This window comes from Pomacea canaliculata, linkage group LG10 (genome assembly GCF_003073045.1).
Source record: "Pomacea canaliculata isolate SZHN2017 linkage group LG10, ASM307304v1, whole genome shotgun sequence".
NCBI lineage: Eukaryota > Metazoa > Mollusca > Gastropoda > Architaenioglossa > Ampullariidae > Pomacea > Pomacea canaliculata.
In genome coordinates, this window is record NC_037599.1 from 15437622 (window position 1) to 15457439 (window position 19818).

Consider the following 19818-nt stretch of genomic DNA (forward strand, 5'->3'; position numbering starts at 1 on the left):
GTGGGTTTTTCGCTTTTTATTTTTCAAACGACCACGTAGCTGTGTGACTCGCTGAATGCAGACGATAATTAATCTATAACCATCAAACGTTAACAAGCCCACAACACGTGGCATGCCTTTCTTTTCTAGAACGTGTCTGGTAAGACCGTCACATTAGGGCCACTCGTCTCAAGTCTCATTACTTCGCATTTCATTAAAGATAACTCAGATCTTCACTCACACAGCAACCCTGTAAATACTGTCAAACTGTCTAACTCATCTACTTCTAAAAAGACATCCGTCACTTCTGTAACACTCTGTCTCTTGTCACACAGTTCCCTGTCGCTACCCTGACCCAGTCAGTTGGCTGAAAAACAATTTGTGAACAGCTTTTGTCTGGCAAAACACCTGACACGTGACTTAATCCTAACATTTTTATAAGAGGGCCAGCGAAATGACTCGAGCCTCGTAGTTCCGTAAACTGAGGCGCATTCACTCCTATAATTATTTATTCACACGTATCCGCCGTGCATCCGCTTGGCTTTGCGCAATGTTTATGTCGAGGTGGGGCTTTCCAAAGAAGAAAGGAATGCAGACAGCCGAGGTCACGCATGATTTGGTGACATGCGACCTGTCAAAGTCGTCGCACACACTGCTCACAGCAGCCTGGTGTCAAGTCCCGCCTCCTGTGACGTCAGCAGGTGCGAGGCCTGGGTGATCCGGGGTTTGAGTCCAGTGTTGTGGTCGTGTGGTGAGGGTGAGACGTGTGTTGTTATACTTCTGTGCCAAGTGACTTCTGCTGGCTACCTCGGCAACTTCCAGTCGAGTCTTGTTATTCCCTGTCATAGGGTAAGTTCTGTTGTATCTTCTGTCACATATTACCACGCAATCAAAAAAAAAAAAAAAACAATTTGAAAAATAATAAGAAGTGATGGTTATTTTAAAACACTGAAGCGCCAACTGTGTCTCAATCATGACACGAGGAACTGTGTGTTGAGAATAATAGTGAAGAATGACAGGCGGTTGTTGTTTTTTCACCTACTTGACTATGAATGGTAAACAAGCTCAGGTTGGCAGCCGTCGGGTGGTGAAGCCAGACCTCCTGACTGCTTTTTTCTGTTTACTTCTCCATTTTTCGTTTTCTTCTTTGTGTTTCTGTTCACGGTTTGCGGACGGAACTGAGAGGCAGGACAGCGCAAACACTGTAGGTGATACTCAGGCGGCCGGAGATAAGGCGCCTGATGGTATAAAGCTACTTGTGTGTGGGAGAGAGAGAGAGAGAAGAAACGACAGGAAGAAAGAAAGAGCGCGCGTGATAGAGAGAGCGGTCTATTTTTCTGTTATCTTGCAGGTCGTTTGGGGTGACTGTCACAGCCGTTAGAAACTCCATAAACATGTTTAAAATAGTTGTTTTGTGTGCCCCTTTTGCTACTGAAAATGGCGAGATAACGATAGCGAAAATTCAGTTAAAAAGAGCGAAGCTCGTCTCGGCAACACCTGGCTGACGACCACGAATATATTCTTTTGGGAACAACACACAAGTTCCAACGTGAACACTTCACACACTCCGCCTCTAGTCCCTTCTCTCAGCCGTCTGCTCTCTTCAAAAATCTTTCCTCTCTACGTACAATCTAAAATTGCGTCATAATATGACGTCGGATTCTGACGCGCAACCACGACGCAGCAAACACACTCGCAATAATCCCTGCCTACCTGTTCCTAACAGACTGAAATATTGTTCATGTGTTCGTACGGCCTTGTGGCCGCTTCATTGGTCTGATCCCAGCGGGTGAACAGAAAACTGTTATCAAGTGTCTAAAATCCACAACATTTTCGTCTCTATGAATTTAAATGAAGGTAAAGATGCTTGAGTAAACGATAGGTACGCCTCTTTAGGTCGACAAGCAATGTTTGATACATTATTACTGTGAAATGAGAAAATGATTTGACTGATGCAAAAATCGAAAAGAAAGTTTGTTTTATATTGTTGTTTTGGTTTTTTTGAGGGGGCGGGTGTGTGTGGTTTGTTTCAAAAGCCTCTACATGGTGGATGGTGGTGTCTGTTACAAACAGCTTTGTAAACGGATGTGACCATCCTGACTATGAACACGTCGTTGTACTGACAGATCCTGTCTAAGCTAGAGAGACACGACAACAGCTTATCTACAATGTCCTCGTTTCACTGTGCTACTCTGGTATACTTACAAACAAGTCCACAAGCAGGAGTAGCATAAACATGCTGTATATGTCTTCTTATCACGGTCTCACACACACATAAACAGCACCAGCCAGAAATAAATCGCCTGCAGGTGTAAGCAGTAATAATTCCACGTAATTACGACGTAGCTCCTGCTGCCGTTACTATCTTTCCATCGTCACAACAATAAAGTGTTATTGCATTCACCGGGGAGACAACTATTTCTACAGTTACGATCATATCTACATCATCAACCGCAACCACGACCTTTTTTCTGTGCTACATAGCGAAGATCCCACGTCGTCCGTACTTTTGCTTGACATTAAAAACAATGTGTGTGATCCTCATCACAGCCAACAAACTCAGGTCTTTCTTTCTCTGTCAGTCCTGTCATTGAAAGTCTCATCACTTCTCTTGGTTCCACAACCTTCGTCAAGGGGGAACAGGAACAGTCTTGTCTCCCGTGTTAATCTGTTACACGATCACCGGAACCAAGCAGAGAGACTGGTCAGACTTAAGTAATCAGCAAATCCTTGGGAAAGCATCCTTCACCATCGCTATTCCTAATCATGTGGTGGCATGTGAGTTCCCACTTCTGTGGTCTGGCCGCAGATTTGTGATGCATGTTTGCAGAATGAACCGTGACCGCAACTCATTTATTCCACGTGCCATTCCCTTGATTAATTCTCTTGGCCATGAGTTGTTAACCTGAGGTGACCTAATGCAGGGCACCAACTGTACCTACTGTTGCTTTATTATATACATATATGCAGAGGTAGAGAAAGTAAGAACTTTATTCACTGTAGTCGACATGTATATGTTTGTACTCAGTTGCATATTGTTAGCGCATAAGCATCTGCAAATCTTTTCTGCAATTGCCCTTGCGGACTGACATAATTGTAATGCATTGTGTTATATGATTAATACAAATAAATCTTTTTTGTGCTGTGAAGTGGTATGGTTGCCCTATCACGATATGAAGACTGAGGGCTGACTGCCTAACATGTTCCCGTTTTTAGTTTCTCCCAGGTTATGCACTTACAACGGTCAAGTCAAACTTTGCGTTCAATCTGCTTAAATACGATTTATTTTTCCAGGGCATGATCCACAAACATATCAATAAACACAGAATCTAGGAGGAACTCTGTTGAACTGACCCAAAATGGCGCCCACATCAGCAGATTGTGTCGACACACAAACGACAGAAAGCAAGCGAGAAAGAAGGAAAATGTTCATCAAGGACTTGGTGTTTATCCTCTTTCTCGTCCTCGGTGTAATCGTTGGTATTGGACTTGGTGTGGGACTCAAATACCTCCCAGAACCTTGGACTCCCAACGACAAGCGCAAGATCTTCTACCTCAGGTTTCCTGGGGATTTGTTGCTCAACATGCTAAAGGTCAGACACTGAACATGTCACAGCAGCTTTAGTTTATTTTTGAAGACCTACAATAAAATATTGGCTTCTATTTTTTTACCTGTCGATATTTAGTTTCTGTCGGTTCGTGAAATGCACAATTTTTGGTTTAGTTATTGTGATATCGTGTGTTTTTGCACCAATGGCTTTCAAAACGTTCATATTGTCTGTGTCCTGTGGTCAGCTACTCATCCTACCCTTGATCCTGTCCAGCCTGGTGACGGCGATGGCGACGCTGGATAAGAAAGCTTCTGGTAAACTGGGGCTGGGTGCCATGATCTACTACATGACCACCACACTGTCAGCCGTTATTCTTGGCATCATCCTTGTCCTGGCCATCCATCCGGGAGACCCACGTGACCTTAGCACCATTCCACGGAGTGGCGCCTCCAAGAACACCAAACCACTGGATGCTCTGCTGGACTTGATCAGGTGAGACGAAGGGGAACATAGCTGTACATAAAGCACACTGTCCTGTGCGTACAATCCAGATTGTCGGTAAAGAAACACCATAGGAACTGAAATCAATCCATGTGTAAGCGTTGACTTCGTATCTGTATCTGTCAGTCTGCCTGCCTGGCCATAGTAAAAAAAAAAAAGGGTAGGTATCATTAAAGTAATGTAGAAAAATTATAAGAATCACAATGTCTAATGGTTTGAAGTGAGAGAAAGGGGTTTTATTATCAAGATCATAATCGAAAATGGATTTAGTGGATAAATGTTTTGATTCTCACTTGTTTCAGAAACTGCTTTCCGGACAATGTAATTACGATGTGTTTTCAACGGGTAAGTTAACATACACCATGTGAGTCGGCCTTTCGCCACTCTCTCCTTTAGTGTGTGTGTGCGAGCGCGAGTTTCTGCTGATAAAAAACACAAGACACAAAATAAAAAGTTAAATACAGACTCTGTTTGAATCAATATGTGCACTGATATATTATAATTCTTTATACCTGTCTGTTTACGTGGTCTACATCGCAAGTTATATGCTCTTGTCTCTTGTAAATGGTTTCAATTTATTTATTTCCTAGACTTCCAGTCAGGCGTCGCTGTAAACTCGAATACTTGAATACTTATCAAAAAAAATTTCCCAAATGTTTTCTGTTGAAAATGCCAAGTAAATGTGTGTCTAAATTGCTGTGATGGGTGTCATCCAGTCAGACATGACGGAACAGAATGTCGGGATGCAGGAAGCCGACTGTTGATAAATATCTTTGCTCACGTGTTCACTACAGGAGACAACAGACATTGATTTGGTGAAAGACGTCCCCAGAAACGTGTCCAATGGAACTCATATAGGTGAGCTTCCTCTCTCAGTCTCTTCCTTTGTCTCTCTTTCTATCTAGGCAGACTGTTGGTGACAAGTATGACGACTTACGGTAGCAGGTGAGAAAGTGAGGAGGAGGTCCAGTTGCAGTTTTTGGTTCATCACAACCGCTCTCTTAACATCTTACTTGCCTCCATTACCCACAAATAACTTGCTGTTTGCACAACTTTAATTCATGTTTTTCACACATAGTAAGATACTAACATTACCATTTCATAAATGATAATTTGCGATCTCGGGTTTTATCGTTACAATCCTAATAAGTATAGCATAGTGTTCTCATTTCAACACAATTTTTGTAAAAGCAAATCCTTAGAAAGCTCCATTATGATCCCTCGATATCTGTATATCCCACTGTAGTGCTTCATAATAAAGTAGTCTTTGGATTGTGACTTCATGCCGACTTTACATGTAACTATTGTATATAGTGTATACTTGTCCTTCGGGTGGCTGTCACAAAAGGACTGACCGCCCCATTGCATCTTTGTATGACATCTGGAGAGATGGTATGTGGTCTGTTGGACAGTGGAAGTCACAGACATTATAGAGACCCCGAAGCTTGTCGTAAGCTCTGGCATGAATGTTCTGGGTCTGGTGGTCTTCTCTATCGCCCTGGGCTGCGTCCTCAATCACCTGGGAGACAAGGGCAAGCCCCTCTACGACCTCTTCAACTCGCTGAACGACGCCACCATGGTGCTCATCAAGCTGGTCATCTGGTAAGTAGACTTAAAGGATCAAGTTCCAGTAAATAAAAACAGCTTTGTTCTGCTGTACTACACTGTTATTACTCTGGTTAGTCCTTCGTTAGAACGCTAACGAGTTTTCTGGTAAATGTATGAACTCTTAGGTGGAAATAACTGCGCGCGCATCCCTGTGTTTGCGTCCATTCACCCACAAATGTATGTATGTACATATGTATGTATACACAGGTACTCGCCAATCGGAATCATCTTCCTGGTGGCCTCCAAGTTCGTGGACACGGACGACATCGCCGACGTCGCCGCGCGGCTGGGAATGTACATGGTGACGGTGCTGGCTGGGCTGGCCATCCACTCCATCGTCGTGTTGCCCCTTCTTTACTTCATCGTCACACGCAAGAACCCGGGCAGGTTCTTCACCAACATGCTCAAAGCATTGTGTACTGCTTGGGGCACCGCCTCCAGGTGAGCTCTGTATGATGCACACAGAACCTGTGTTGTGTGTGTGTGACATATATATATATACTAGACTAGAGGAAAACCTGTAAAAGTGTTCATTATTTTAGCAACAAAGACTCACTCACCCACCCACTCACCCAGCCACCATCTCATCCACTCACTCACTCTTCAATGGGCGCTTGATTGCCTGCTCTTGTCCGGTTGTCATGATAGCTCGGCCACGCTTCCGGTGACGATGGAGTGCTTGACCAACAAGAACAACATTGACGAACGCATCGTGAGGTTCGTGATCCCAGTGGGCGCCACCATCAACATGGACGGCACGGCGCTGTACGAAGCCGTGGCCAGCATCTTCATCGCGCAGGTCAACAACATCTCGCTCAGCATCGCTGACGTCATCATCATCAGGTAAAGTGAAGCGATAATTTCTCCACCCTACTCACCTCCATATATACACACCTCTTCCCGCATCCCCATTCCTACTTATGGCTTCACATTTATGTGTTATTTACTGCCAGGGTCGACACCCACACAGCGTGCAGTTTGTTTTTTTACTGCCGTCTGTCATTCGTACTTATCCGTTTATCCATTTTTCCTTACACCTCGCATGTGTGACAGAAGTAGGTCGTTCAGCCCTTGAAAGTAGGTTCTCCAGTGTCTTTTAAGACAGGTTTAAAAGCTACTTTCTTAATGTCTGTCGATTTAAGCGCTGCCAGTCTAATTTAAACTCACAGGTGTCAGCTGACGATTTTTTAAAAATCATTGGTACTTTACAGTGATTACGAAGACATAAATCGCTCGTTCTTTTCAATGTGTTATTGTTATTGGCATTTCACATTATCATCATCATCGTCGGCCTCATCGTCATCATTAAGCTGTAAAGCTGTAAGCTCGCCTGGACCTGTGACTAGGATATTCGTTCTTCTCCTCGCATAGAGCGGGTGGCATCCGTGCAACAAAACTGGGTACATGATTTATCAGGGGATGTACGAAAGGACAGAAGGAGAGGGTTGTATACTGACTTCCAAATGTCATTTTTATTGTTTATTGCCCCCACGATGTTCTCTTGACTTTTATTTACTGCTGTTTAGTTATAGCTAGATTATTGTAATCTGTTGTGACATTTATTCCTATTCAGGTATTTTCTCGTTGTTCACGCATTGCTTAGTTCTCATCAACATGTTGTCTTGCCTGAGTTGTACTATGTCGTGTTCTCCTTCACTTGTCTTTCTGTACGTTGCTGTTGTACTACGTCATCAGTCTATGAACTTTTTCTGCGCAGTCTGACGTCTACCGCAGCAGCTGTTGGCGCGGCAGGTGTACCCCAGGCCGGTCTTGTAACCATGGTGATTGTTCTAACGGCTGTCAACCTGCCCACTGAGGACGTGACCCTTATCCTGGCCATCGACTGGCTTTTGTGAGTACCGCCTGTTGGCGTTCCACCATTATACGAGACCCTGTAGGTAGGGCACCTTCCAGAGAGAGGGGAAGACATTTAGAGAGATGTTGGTCCGTGATGTTGGTTGTAATGTTTGTTGATGTCTCAACGGTTGCGAGGCGTCATCGTCATGTTCACAACTCCGTCTTGTCTCCAGCCTCACTGCGGTTTGTCTTGTTCAGAGCAGATGATACTCACTTTGACTGACATCGTAGCCTTTAAGTAATAAGTGCTCAGTAAAGGTCCCGGATGAGGCAGATGGTAATATCCTGTACTCACTGGGTTCCTCACGCTGGTGACGTATTTAAGAACGATGCTTCTCAACAAGGGCGAGTCATACTTACGGAGACTACTACCTAGGACACAGTCATGTCACGCCATGTCATACTTTTTAAAGTCTCTGGCTGGTCACACGGTACTGTAGTTACATTCTTTAACAGGATAAGCAGTGTGTCAAACGATGCGGGTGGGCATAGGGGTGGAGCTGGGGTAACTGCAGGTGGCAAAGGGCAAAGAGGTAAGGACCGTTACAGATTTGTCTCTAAGACCTTGGTTTGCTTTGTATCACAATAATAACCAAGAGTCTCATTTCGTGTCCAACAGAGATCGCTTTCGCACGGCTGTCAACGTGTGGGGGGACGCCATCGGCGCCGGGGTGCTGGACCACATTTTCCGCAAGACCTTCGCCGCCCCACCCGATGCGCACGACACCTCCTCCGACTCGACCAGCACATGCCCATCCAATGAAGTACCCATGAAGGAAGAGGGGCCCCCGGGGTATGCTAATGGAGTCATCTACGACAACCAAGCCTTTGAGTCCGCACAGGAATTAACTCGAACGCGCCTGTAGAACGGTCACGGATGAGTAATCACAGATATGTCGGCGAGGAACTGAGTGTAAAATGATTTTTCAGTTCCACTAGTGCGTGGTGCTACAAAGTTCTGACTGTACTAGTGATTATAGCTCTGGTCTACCCAAGTGCCTTTACCTGTCCTAAAGGAGAAAGTGTGGTATGACAACTTCTCTACTAGTACACGTAACAGTTCAAAAAGCACTAAGTTTTGTGACTTTTAAAAAACTAACTTCATAATCATGGGTTTTCTAGCTGCATTGTAGGTAAGACTAAGGCGTCAGAGGTCACCGTTGGCCACAATTCATGAATGGCTCTTCTGCGTGCATTTTTCGTACGGATACGTCACACACGTCACAAAAACAGTGTATACGTTGATAACACCACAGTGAATGTTTCAAAGTGTTTTAAAAATCCCGAATATTGTATTGTGACATTTAATTCTGTACACTTACTGCAACGTAGAGTTTTTACTGTATCCGGTTATTTTACCTTTCACTGTTTTCGTTACATCTGCTGAAATAATTCGTCACTTTATTCATTCCAAAGAAAATTAGCACGCTTACCAATAGACAAGAAGGAAATAAGGGCATATACAAACAAAGATCGAGTGACCAGAAGAAAGAGCGCTATTGCCAGACAAGTGGTGATGTCATGAAAGACAATAGAGGCTGAATATGCTGAAATATATGTCGCTTGAAAGTGAGAACCGAGTTTGATGTGATGTACAAGTATAGAAAGAAAATAAGTGTAAGGCAAGATTGCTGCGGGATTTCTTCTCTGTACTTATAACTCACCATGAAATAACCTTCAGCTGTCAGCTATGGGCAAATAAATAATGTGGTGATTCTTATTAATGTCGTTAATTGAATAACATAACAAAATTTTCACACTCGCGCAAGTAATGTATTAAAATGCATTATAAAAAAGTGTATCTAGACAAGTAAGCAACACGAATTCACCTCCATAACCATCATAAGACTCCACCTTTCCACTCGAGCAAAATCTGAAAAGATATTTGTGGTTTTCCTGTCACTTAATAATAACGACGGCTGCCTAGAAGTCGTTGAAAAGAAATAAAAAAAAAAACTTCTCTCTGTGACAGAGAAGGCATGCTTTCATTAGAACAAACCGAAAATCATCTTGATGTCATGAGATGTCCCCTGAGTGTCACATGGATGTTCAGGGTATTTTTGACTACATGTGTTTGAAAAGAGATGACAATTTCAATCAAAAGATTCAGGTAAGATCAACGAAATAGTACGAGATTATTATTGTATATAGTTTGACATTTGTTATTTGTGATTGATAATTATAGGATATGCGGCAGCATATGTTATTATTTTTTCTGTCGGTTCTTGTTGTATAAAGCAAACATGCGAGTTTCTTATTGTCAATAAAATCATGTTTGAAACGAGTAACGATTAGTATTGGCTCAAGTGACAAGTTATGATGACGATAATTGATGATGATTGATGATTGATTGATGATTGATTGACCAATTGCAAACATCACAAACAAATCAAGCAGAAATACACAAAATGTGGAGAGCTGCCTCCCTCAAGCCTGTAAGGTGAAGGGACACCACCCTAGTCAAGGGAGCTAACTTCCAGATGAGCATATGGGAGCACGTGCGGGGTGGTATTATTTGTACCCGGTGTGTGTACCTGTGCTGGAAATACTATTTGATTCAACCCCGACCATGATTCAACATAACTTGAGTTCTTTCTAATTTTAGCATAATATTTAGACAGAAAAAGTTTTGTCAGAGAAAGGTTGATGTTGAAATATTAATTGTTTCAGTAGTTTTTAACACAATTATTATAAAGACGCATGCAGCGTCTGTGCGGGAACAATAAATATTATACTTATTGGATATAGGTGCTTTTGTGGAGATTGCTTGAAAGATGGGATAGCGAAAATGAGCTTTCAGAGGGTGAGCTGAAATAAATGCGCATTCATTTTGCTTTATAAAGGGTTATACAGTATATTGAATCTCGCTTTTTCACACGTCTGTCTGTCTGTCTGTCTGCCAGCTTATTTATATCGCAGTCTGACTGGGTGTCTCTGTAAACTCTGTGGTTTTATTGTCGTATCATGGCTTCGTGCTTCCGTGTCTGCTCTCTGTTTCTTTGTAAGTCTATCTCGTTATGGAAATGTGCCTTCTCACTGTGGCTGCATGGTGTGTGTGTGAGTGCGTGAGTGTGTGTGTGTGTGAGTGCGTGAGTGTGTGGGCGTGAAGGTGGGATGACACAGAAAGCTGGGTGGTCAAAGCACTCGCATCCTCCCAAACTGCTCGTGTCGTGCAGCGTACTTGTCCACCGCACACAGGTGATGAGTGACGCTTCGCAGCTTTTGCAAGGTACGGTAACAAGGGTGGGGGATAGACACCACCCTCACAAAATAGCTGACTACTAGGGAAATGAAGTCTATAACTCCCCACCACTCTAACGTCGACTGCATGGTCATCGGATTATCTTTCTTTAACCTCATAAATTACAAAGGTTATAGTGTGTGCAAAGCCGAGACGAAGAGAAAGAAAATGTTAGCTACGGGATGCAACTCGTGTTTTAACGATACATTCTCGTCAGGCTAACAGTGGATACTGTCCCTTTGCTGCAACTTGTTTTCCTTTTTTTCATTTGTCCAAGAACCTTCTCCTTTAATGCTCTAGGGAGTTTTTTTTGTTTTGTTTCTGTTTTTTCTCACTCATATAAAATAGAAGGAATAATTTGACAGTTTTTAAAACGTGTGAACCATCATTTTTTAATGTGCTGCGTCTACGTGTCTGTCTCTTTTTTCAGAGATGGCTAATTTGAACATTTAAGATCTTAACAATAGTTCCGCTTACTTAGATCAGGTCTAGCTAAGGACTGAGGCGGAAAAAACTAGAATTGAAGGGAATGCAACGATTTGGAGGACACCGTGCTAAGAAAAAAGTAACACCGGAGTAGTAATTGTTAAACATCAAATAATTTAAAAATGGGGTTGGAAGATGCGCTTCTGCACCCGGCTGTTAGACATTTCGCAACTAGTGGTATGACTGCGGCCATTCTTTGCGTTCTCAGGTTCTTGGCACAGAGCAGTGGGGTTCTTTGAAGACCATCCCCACCCTGCTTTAGCAGCTCAGCTGGAACGCCAGGTGACCTTTCTCCCTTCAGACTGAATGCACGATACTCTTCTGACCTCTTCTCGTACAACTTGTAGGCTTGCAGATGCACTGCCTTTTAGTCTGGTTGTTTTGAAGGATGCTAGTGTTTGTCTTCTACTGGAAGTTGTGCGTCCTTGCAATATTCCGTCCACCAGTTGAATAGAGCAGTGCTTTAGGTAAGAAGGCAGCCATTGCTATCTTTGATGAATGACTGAAGTCTTGTGTTAATCTGTCTTTGTGAGGGTCTTTAGTATCTGGTAGACCTTTTGCTGTCATTATATGTCATCCCATCTTCTATGATCCAGCATTGGCCCCCGATCCCTAGCTGTTTTCATCCCTTTCCTGATGGCACAGTTCACTTCTTTGTACTGAAGCTTCTTCGGGTTTGATTTTCTTTTTCTTTCTCTCTTCAAGGCTTTCTTTTGACCATAAATATCTAGAATGCAGTTCGTGATCCAGGGTTGTTTCTTCTTTTGATGGCTTAGCACTACCTGGACTGTTGACAGTAGCATTTCTTTGATGTTTCCAACAAGAATGTCTCCATCACAGTCTTCCAAGTTCAGAGCTATGACTTTACATCCATCGTTGTCTTTTTTTTAAGTTGTACCAGAGATAAAATGTTTGTTTTTTTTTAACTTCCGCGTTGAATTTAGCATTTGATGATGATAGTTGTTATTGTGTTTGTATATCTTGCATAGTTGTACGTTCATGTTTTTATTTGTACACTTCTTCCTTCAAATAAGATAATAATCCTCTTAATATAATCCTCTTCAGGGTTATTAACTGCATTTTAGTTCGAGTACTGTCTAAAATATACTTTTTTTTAAAAAATCAGACCTGGGAGGTCAGGTTTGTCCCGGACAGCCGCCTTTTGTCTCTCCCAGAGATCGATTCTGCACTCAGTCAGCGGGTGGTGGAAATTCCACTTACACCAGAGTGATGTAACACATCAGCCGTCGCGCTCCACTTTTCTGGCCGGACTCTAGACAGTGGAGGTTCAGGGAAGCGTCTGTAGACCCACCTAGAATCTTGTCATCAACCAATATCGTCCTATTGTATTGCTTCCTGTGGCCGCATCCTCTTTGTACACCCGAGTCTCTTTAATATAAGGGTTCTCTTGTGTGAACGTTATTAAATTATCAGTTGAGTACCCGGCATCTACATCGTTTCTGCCATCCGTTGTTATCCGCACCCTGGTCTTGCGTCACGTCAGAGGTGGAGATGGGGATGGGGATTGGGTGGTAGTGCTCTTTTTTGACCATCCATAAAAAAATCTACAACTCTTATATGATCTTGTGTAGGCTTTGTAAATATAGAAATTTGAAATTTATATCTTCAAAAACTCTGTACAACTGACAAACGCGTTTATTGTGGATCCTATGATTTTTTTTTTATATTTTGAAGTTTTTTTTCCATGACATTTCTTTTGTATGAATATTTCTTTTAGTTGAATAGTCTTTGGATAATTATATTAAAATTAGGTCCCTATGAAGTAGTCTGTTCAACTCAAATCAAATGAAACTTTGTTGTCTGTCCGAGGAAGTCCAAGACAGAAATTTTTCTTTTTCTCACGAACCCAACCTCATATACAAACATAATATGAGCTTAACATAGCATATAACATAGCATACCCCTTTAGAAGGCTTGCACGTACAAAAAAGGAAAGAAATAAAAAGTGCCTCATTGATCACCCTATTCATAAATAGTTTTTGCCTTTTTTGGGCTTGAATAAAGAAGAGATTTTGTGACAGCTTTGTGTGTAAAAAGATATAAAATGTTCTTTGCTGACATTAATTTTTAGGCTTAAAGCTCTTTAATGTGTTGTTCATGACTATCCGAATATTGCTTATCAGTAGTATTACTCCTTTGTAAGTCTCTCTAAACAGAAAAAGAATGGTACTATCATATATTACCCTGTGTTGCCGTTGAATTTTTGCTTTCATGTCGGTCTGACCAGTCGACGCCTCACTATTCAAGCGGGTCCCCTTCACATAGCTTCTACATGTCTCCTGTATGTACCCGGAAGCAGATCTGCATGCACCCGGAAGTTGATCCGATTGTTCTGGACGTTATTTATTATCTATTCAGTGTGTGCAGTTCCGTATCCTTGACTATTTGTACAGAGTCAACGCTGAGGGTATAGAAATCAGTTTGGGTACCTTTGAAGAGTAGTAGTTCTTTTCGCTCTCTCTCCTCCTGCTGCTGCTCTTACTCTACCCCTCCTCATTTACACCTCCCTCTTCCTCGACTATCACCTTCTGTATTGCTTTCTCTCTCCATCTCTCTATCCATCTCTTCCTCTCCTCTCTCTTCCCCTCTTTCTCCCCTTCCCACCCTGTCTCTTTTTTTCCCTCCCCCTATCTGGAGGGGGAGGGAATGGACACCTTCCTCACATAAAGCTGGTCCTGAGAAAAGTGAGGTCTCTAACATCTCACTCCCCAAAGACCTGAAAACGACCTTTACCTTACTTCAATACTCTCTCTCTCGATTGCTGTGTCGCTCTTCAAAGGTGTGCAGTGTCTAAAGGTTGGATTCGAGTTTATGGCCATTTATTTTATGAATTGCTTTGATACTTTGTTGTCTTTGTACTCACGAGAGAGAATGTTTAAATCATTTCTTGTTATTATTAGTTGTAGGGGTGGTAGTAGTTATTAGTGTTGTTATGGCTGGATACATGGCACGGCCGAGAGGAGACCTGACCCAGCTGTCCGCACTCGCCCATACCGCCTTCTCGCCACTGCTGATCGAATTATTGCAGCCAACATGGCTTCCCCCTCCCTGGTAGCTGCCGATGCTGGTGGTGGCCGTATCGTGGAGAGGAGATACTGTGCTCTGGTGGCATAGTGCCGTGAGCACAGTCGATCGACAGTCCCCCCTCTCTCTCTCACTCCCCCTCCCCACCGACCGCCGGCAGACGGCAGGCTCTACTGCAAGAGGCGGAGGAGGGAGCACGAGCAGCTAGCCACTGGCCCGTTGGAGGTGAGGGTGGGAGGATGTAGGGGGGGACAGTGCACGTCCCTGCCTGCTGCATGCCGTGTGGTGCCTGACGTGTCGTCTCCCCGCCAGCTGGACACGCCTCGCTGACTCCCCGTCACGGGTGCATTGTACGCAGACAATCTTGTGTCTGAAAAACAACCAAGAGGACATGGAGGTGTGGGCATCACTGTCACGTGACGCGAGGCCTCGATTTGGGGTTTCAATGGTGATTTTAAGAAGGGACATGTAGGAAGACTGTAAACAGTGAATCCGTCAGTTCATGGCCGTTAGTCATCAGGAATCACACCTAAACCTGCTGCCTTGAGGTCCGAGCGATGGTTCTGGCACCAAGTCTGTCAGGAGAAATGACAGCAGTCAGGGTTACGCGCTTTCATTGGTGAACTGCGCTTTGTCGTTTGATTCCACTCAACTATATCGGAAGATTTTTTTAACCCCGGAGGAAAAACGAAGACTGGCAACTCCTGGCCGGCTGACAATCGTCCCTGTGTCGAAACGCGAGCAGACGATCAGGCCACTCAGCGCCTTGCTGCTCTAGCCAGGGAGATTGGTGTCTCCTCCACACATCGATACTGCCATCTGTAGCCTTCCGCCTCCAACTCCTGGCTCCCGCAAAACCTCGCTCGCCATCACTGGGGCGTGGGCGGCTGTTTCCAAACCGCCTGCTCTCCATCTGAACCTTGGATGCTGACACGACATCGCACCGCACCACTTGCATGCATCGTCGTCTGACAGCCGCTCTGTTGACTTTGGTGCATCAGGTGCAGCAGGTCATCGTTGCTGTAGAACTCTTACAGCCAGTTTCTTTACAGAAAACATTCGCAAGCGTTAGAAAATACTTGGGTGGTGGGGGAGAGAGTTTGTCTGAAGATCAAGAATCGTTTTTTCAATTTTTTGATCATCAAATATTGAGCAGTGGGCGGGGGATTTCTAGGTCGCATTGCACGACGAAAAGGCTGCAAAAAAGAAGATAATGGTTGACAGGGGATCGGACGGACATACTCCAAGTGTGTTTTGCGACACTTCCCGTTACAAGCTTAATTCAGGAACAGATGACAGCAATGACGTGGTCGCCGATTTCCGGCTGAACGACTGCCATGACAGAAATGAGCCTCGTAATTTAGCAACGGATCGAGCGAGCATCCCACTCCAACTCCCCAACCACCCACCCTTCCTCGTGAATCTTGATGGCCAGGACGGGTGGGACTAAACCAACCCCACGAATCAACGGAAGACGTTTTGGGTTATGAAGACAGACATGTCAGAGTGATTTCTGTCTCATTACACCCAATTTTTTTTTTTTTGCAGCCGCTGTGTGCGGCGAGACCGTTGCGATATGATTGTGGAGCCGTGTGGAGACAGACAGCTGTCCTTGTCCAGTCTCCGGCAGCTGCTGGCCACGAAGACTGGGTCGAAGAGACTGGCGATTACTGTGTGACTCAGTGTGGCTGCGTGGAGCGAACACGTTGGTGCTGTGGGCTCTCCATGGAGCTTCTACTTCTCGCACGTTTAACTGCCGGCCCGCGTGTACGACACACCACGTTGACGTGACCGCTGCGTCACTTCCAAACCCACTCTGGACGTGTGACACACGAACGTTAGTGTGACACGTGAACGTTAGTGTGACACGTGAACGTAGGCACTTCACAGGAACCTTTGCTGTGTTTCTTGGGAGAGGAGTGCGCGCGCATTTTTTTTTTTTTATCCGAGATCTCGCGTCTGCTTCCTTCTCAGAACCGAACAGCGGCCCAGCCAGCCACCGAGGCCTCCATGCCGTCAGACTTGTTTCTGGACCGTCAAGACGCCTTACTTCTGACCCTCGCCTACCGAGTGGTGGGGGAGAGTGTGCCACGCACCCGTCATGTGAGTGCCACTGACAGCGGATTACAAGTTTGAGCCAGTGTCACCGTGCCCTTTGACCTCGGTGACAGCCTCTGCCAGCAGACTGACATGGCTTCCTCCGCACGGTCTGTCCGCTCCAACTCCCGGAGTGCTGGTGTCAGCGCCGACATTGAGGTGACACTTCTCGCAGTTGTGTGTGAGTGGGTGTGTGTGTCAGAGAGAAAACGTGTGTGTTTGTGTGAATGTGCATGTGTTGTATGTATGTGTGTTTGTGTGAATGTGCATGTGTTGTGTTTGTATGTGAGAGAGAGAGAGAATGTGTCTGTGTGTTTGTTTGTGTGTGAGAGAGAGAGATACAAGTCGTCTGGCAGTCTGTCTATCAACAGTTTGTTTCATCACTTTCATTTGTTTCCTGTAATGCGAAAGATTATGTTGACCAGACATATCAGCACTTGGCATCACTTACAGCGAAAGATCCGTTACTAATTGATGGCAGTCGAATAAAAAGTGAAAGTACTGAGACCACGTGACCGCGTTAATCTGCCAGATGTTGATCAATTTGTATAGGTACGTCAGCGAGAAAACCCCGGTAACTCACAAAAAAATGTTGATGAAAATGTCTGAAAGTCTTTGTCACAATGATTTTCACCAGCTAACTTGCGGAGAAGATCTTTAAAAGGTACATGGTGAAGACCACTTAGTAAATATGGAGATGAATGTTTGCAGTCTCTGCATATCTATGCCCACTTCAAATGCTCTCTTAAAACTGTTTGCTTACCTGACATACGCTGAGCTGGAAACAGCCTGTGAGTAAATATACTTTCATAGACATTATGCAGTACATGGTCTTTGATTAAACATAACCTGGTTAACGCTTAGTAGGGTAAAGATTTTTGAAAACCTTTGGAACATAAAGTGCTGGTGGAGTGTACAGTTCTTCATGTTCCGTACAAGATTCCACTTCCACAAATTTTATTCTTCCCTTTTCGAGATGTACACTACAAACATGACCATGCGCAGACAGAGGTTTGTGGTGACGTCAGGCTAGTACACAGCCTGGTCTCATTGAAAGTTCTCCCACTGGCTGGAGAATTCACAACGTAAGCGTGTCCATGCACAATGCTGACGTGTGAGTTGCTGACCTTGACCTGTGTCAGTGATGCTTGTAGGCGTGTATCTGGAGGTTTGTGCAAATAATATCTTGCACTCCGTTTTACTCAGTTTTTTTTTTTAATTGCACCCGACTACACCTTTAAGTCACTGGACGTGTGCTGTCATGTGGTTGTGCATGTTTGTGTAATGTAGACCTTTTATTGTCAGTAGTAGTCTGTTCGAGGTTTCAGTAAACAAGATTTACTGCTGTCAGTTAAAAAAGAAAACATCAGATTGCTCGGTAGGAAAAATAGGGAAATAGGTAAAAAGGGATGTATAATCTGAGGTTTGCTGTTTGGTACATGTTTTGATGTGATGCAGTTTACTTGTATATCTCGACTTTCTCAGTACAGAAGCAGGTTTTTTTTCTTTAAAAATAGGCTCCTCTGGAAAGGTTTCAGAAAAAAATGTGTCATGCGCAGCGTCAGCTGTTTCCTCTCAGCATCATCACTGGCTATCTCCTCTCAGCATCAGCACTGGCTATCTCCTCTCAGCATCAGCACTATCTCTCAGCATCCTCTTGCTGTCCGCTAGGAGCAGTTCGCAGCTTTGCTTGGCTGCCAGGAAATAAGCGGTATTTGCATCACGTGACGGAGACAGGAAAGTCGTGACACAACGTGACGGGCGCCAATCGATTGTGATGTGGTTATGGTGGCCGACATTTTTTGTTGGCGAGTGTTTGGGAAGTCCTGTTGTGGCGCCATGTTGGCTGCTTTAGACAGACACCGACACACTTAGCACTTGCCGCACTCAGTAGACCCGTGGCTCGCACACAATTCAATTGTTACACAAATGTTTGATGCTGAGCTGTGGAAGCTGCGTGTGAAGTACAGGCAGGTCTGATGTGGCTGACATGGTGCATGTGCATGAAGCTCGGCTTACAATGACCATCAGAGTGATGCTCCTCTAACAATAGTTGTGTAACGGTATTTCTGTCTGTGACAGTTAGGTCTCTTCGCCAAAGATTGTCAGTTGAGCTTCCATACAAACTTCATAATAAATTTCAGCTAATTTCCGAAGCAGGATTTTATTGACTAGTGAGTAGCTACTCACCACGGGCGCACGCAATAATCTATTTGTTTTCGGTTTTTTGATAACAGCATCCATTATTGTTGTTATGTCTGCGTGTTTTTATTTATTTATTTTGTAAAGCCTTCAGTTATAGAGTCGTACGTGCATTATTCATTAACCTAAAAAGTAGTAACCTCTTAAAGCCTGTCTGCTTCTCAAAGGACGGAAATGAGACACAGTTCGTCCTTTTCATCGAGCTTTTTCTCGTCACCCACCAAACATAAACTATCCTCTATTATCATTTGTTCTACGACTTTTCTGTGAACTCCTCACTCCTGCTGTTTAACGACTTTGTCATTACGCCCTCACCGTCTGGAACCCTCTCTCTCCCTGTCGTCACGGTCGTTGTTGTTGTTGACATACGGTGTGTACAAGACTTTCCTAAACATACGCAATCTCTATACCAATCTTTGATATTTTTAGTAAACGTGGTTGTTTCCTTCGGTTCAGGCCACCAAAAGCAGATCAGATTAAACCCTCGTTATTAGTGGTGTAGATGAAAAGTCAGTTGGACAAAAGCCGGCGTGGTGTCTGTAACGAAAGCAATCGTGACGCCTTTGTTACTAATGGAGCCTAACAGCGTTACAGTAGTTTGATTGTTTGCTTGTTGTTTTCCTCTTTTCCTAAAAATAATCTGTCACTTGTTGTTTCCTTAATGCTGTCACAGCGTAATTGAACCAGTTCGTTAATTAATAGGCAGGGAACCGCCATGGAGATACCCGCCTTTTACACAAATGTCGGTGATGACGTCAAGAAACGTGATGTTGCTTCCCGTAACCGTTACTTATTACGGATGACGTAGTCACAGTTGTCTTGTTACAACCGTAATTCACTGTCAACCCTCATGTTTTCGTCAGGTCAGTCTGTCGGCGATGAAGTGTTCGTGTGCTGACGTATCTCCCTGTTTCAGTCCGGGCGGGTTCCTAATCACCGCGGTATTTCCTTGCTAACAGCTTTCTTATTACTTTCGTATTTCCTTTATAGCCACTTTCATTAGCAACGTATAGATTTTTTTTTAAGGGGGGACGTGGTTGGTCGTGCACAGACTGGCTATTTTTAGCGCGGCGATGACTGCGTGTGCGCAACTTGCCTTCCGCGCGTAAATCGCTTGTGCGTGAAGAGCGCGTGCGCAAACATGGCCGTGCAGAACTTTCTGGAACTAGATCTCAACTACATTCACCCACGTGACCAAAACAGAGGCCAAACTGCAGAGCAATGCCCGATCCCTAACCGCCAGCCCTTCCG

At 44.2% G+C, this 19818-nt stretch overlaps 2 protein-coding genes across 3 annotated transcripts in view; both read left to right on the top strand.

The window, feature by feature from the left end:
* The first annotated feature begins 674 nt into the window (after positions 1 to 674).
* On the top strand, positions 675 to 9781 carry LOC112573179 (excitatory amino acid transporter 3-like). Of its 2 annotated transcripts, none has more exons than XM_025253304.1 (10): positions 675 to 828; positions 3274 to 3572; positions 3775 to 4022; positions 4334 to 4376; positions 4826 to 4889; positions 5444 to 5633; positions 5847 to 6080; positions 6288 to 6482; positions 7357 to 7491; positions 8116 to 9781. In XM_025253304.1, exons 2-10 carry the CDS (start codon positions 3339 to 3341, stop codon positions 8360 to 8362), a joined length of 1590 nt encoding a protein of 529 aa, XP_025109089.1. In that variant the 5' UTR covers positions 675 to 828; positions 3274 to 3338; the 3' UTR covers positions 8363 to 9781. The 2 variants fall into 2 exon arrangements, with proteins under 2 accessions (XP_025109089.1, XP_025109090.1); XM_025253305.1 differs by lacking the exon at positions 675 to 828 and adding an exon at positions 1688 to 1836.
* A 4351-nt stretch (positions 9782 to 14132) lies between these two features.
* Positions 14133 to 19818, top strand: part of LOC112573899 (GTP-binding protein Di-Ras2-like) — a 28821-nt gene continuing 23135 nt past the window's right edge. Inside the window, exon 1 of the mRNA XM_025254591.1 lies at positions 14133 to 16524. Within this exon, the coding sequence (XP_025110376.1) occupies positions 16459 to 16524 (66 nt within the window). The 5' untranslated portion in view covers positions 14133 to 16458. The remainder of the gene's footprint in view (positions 16525 to 19818) is intronic.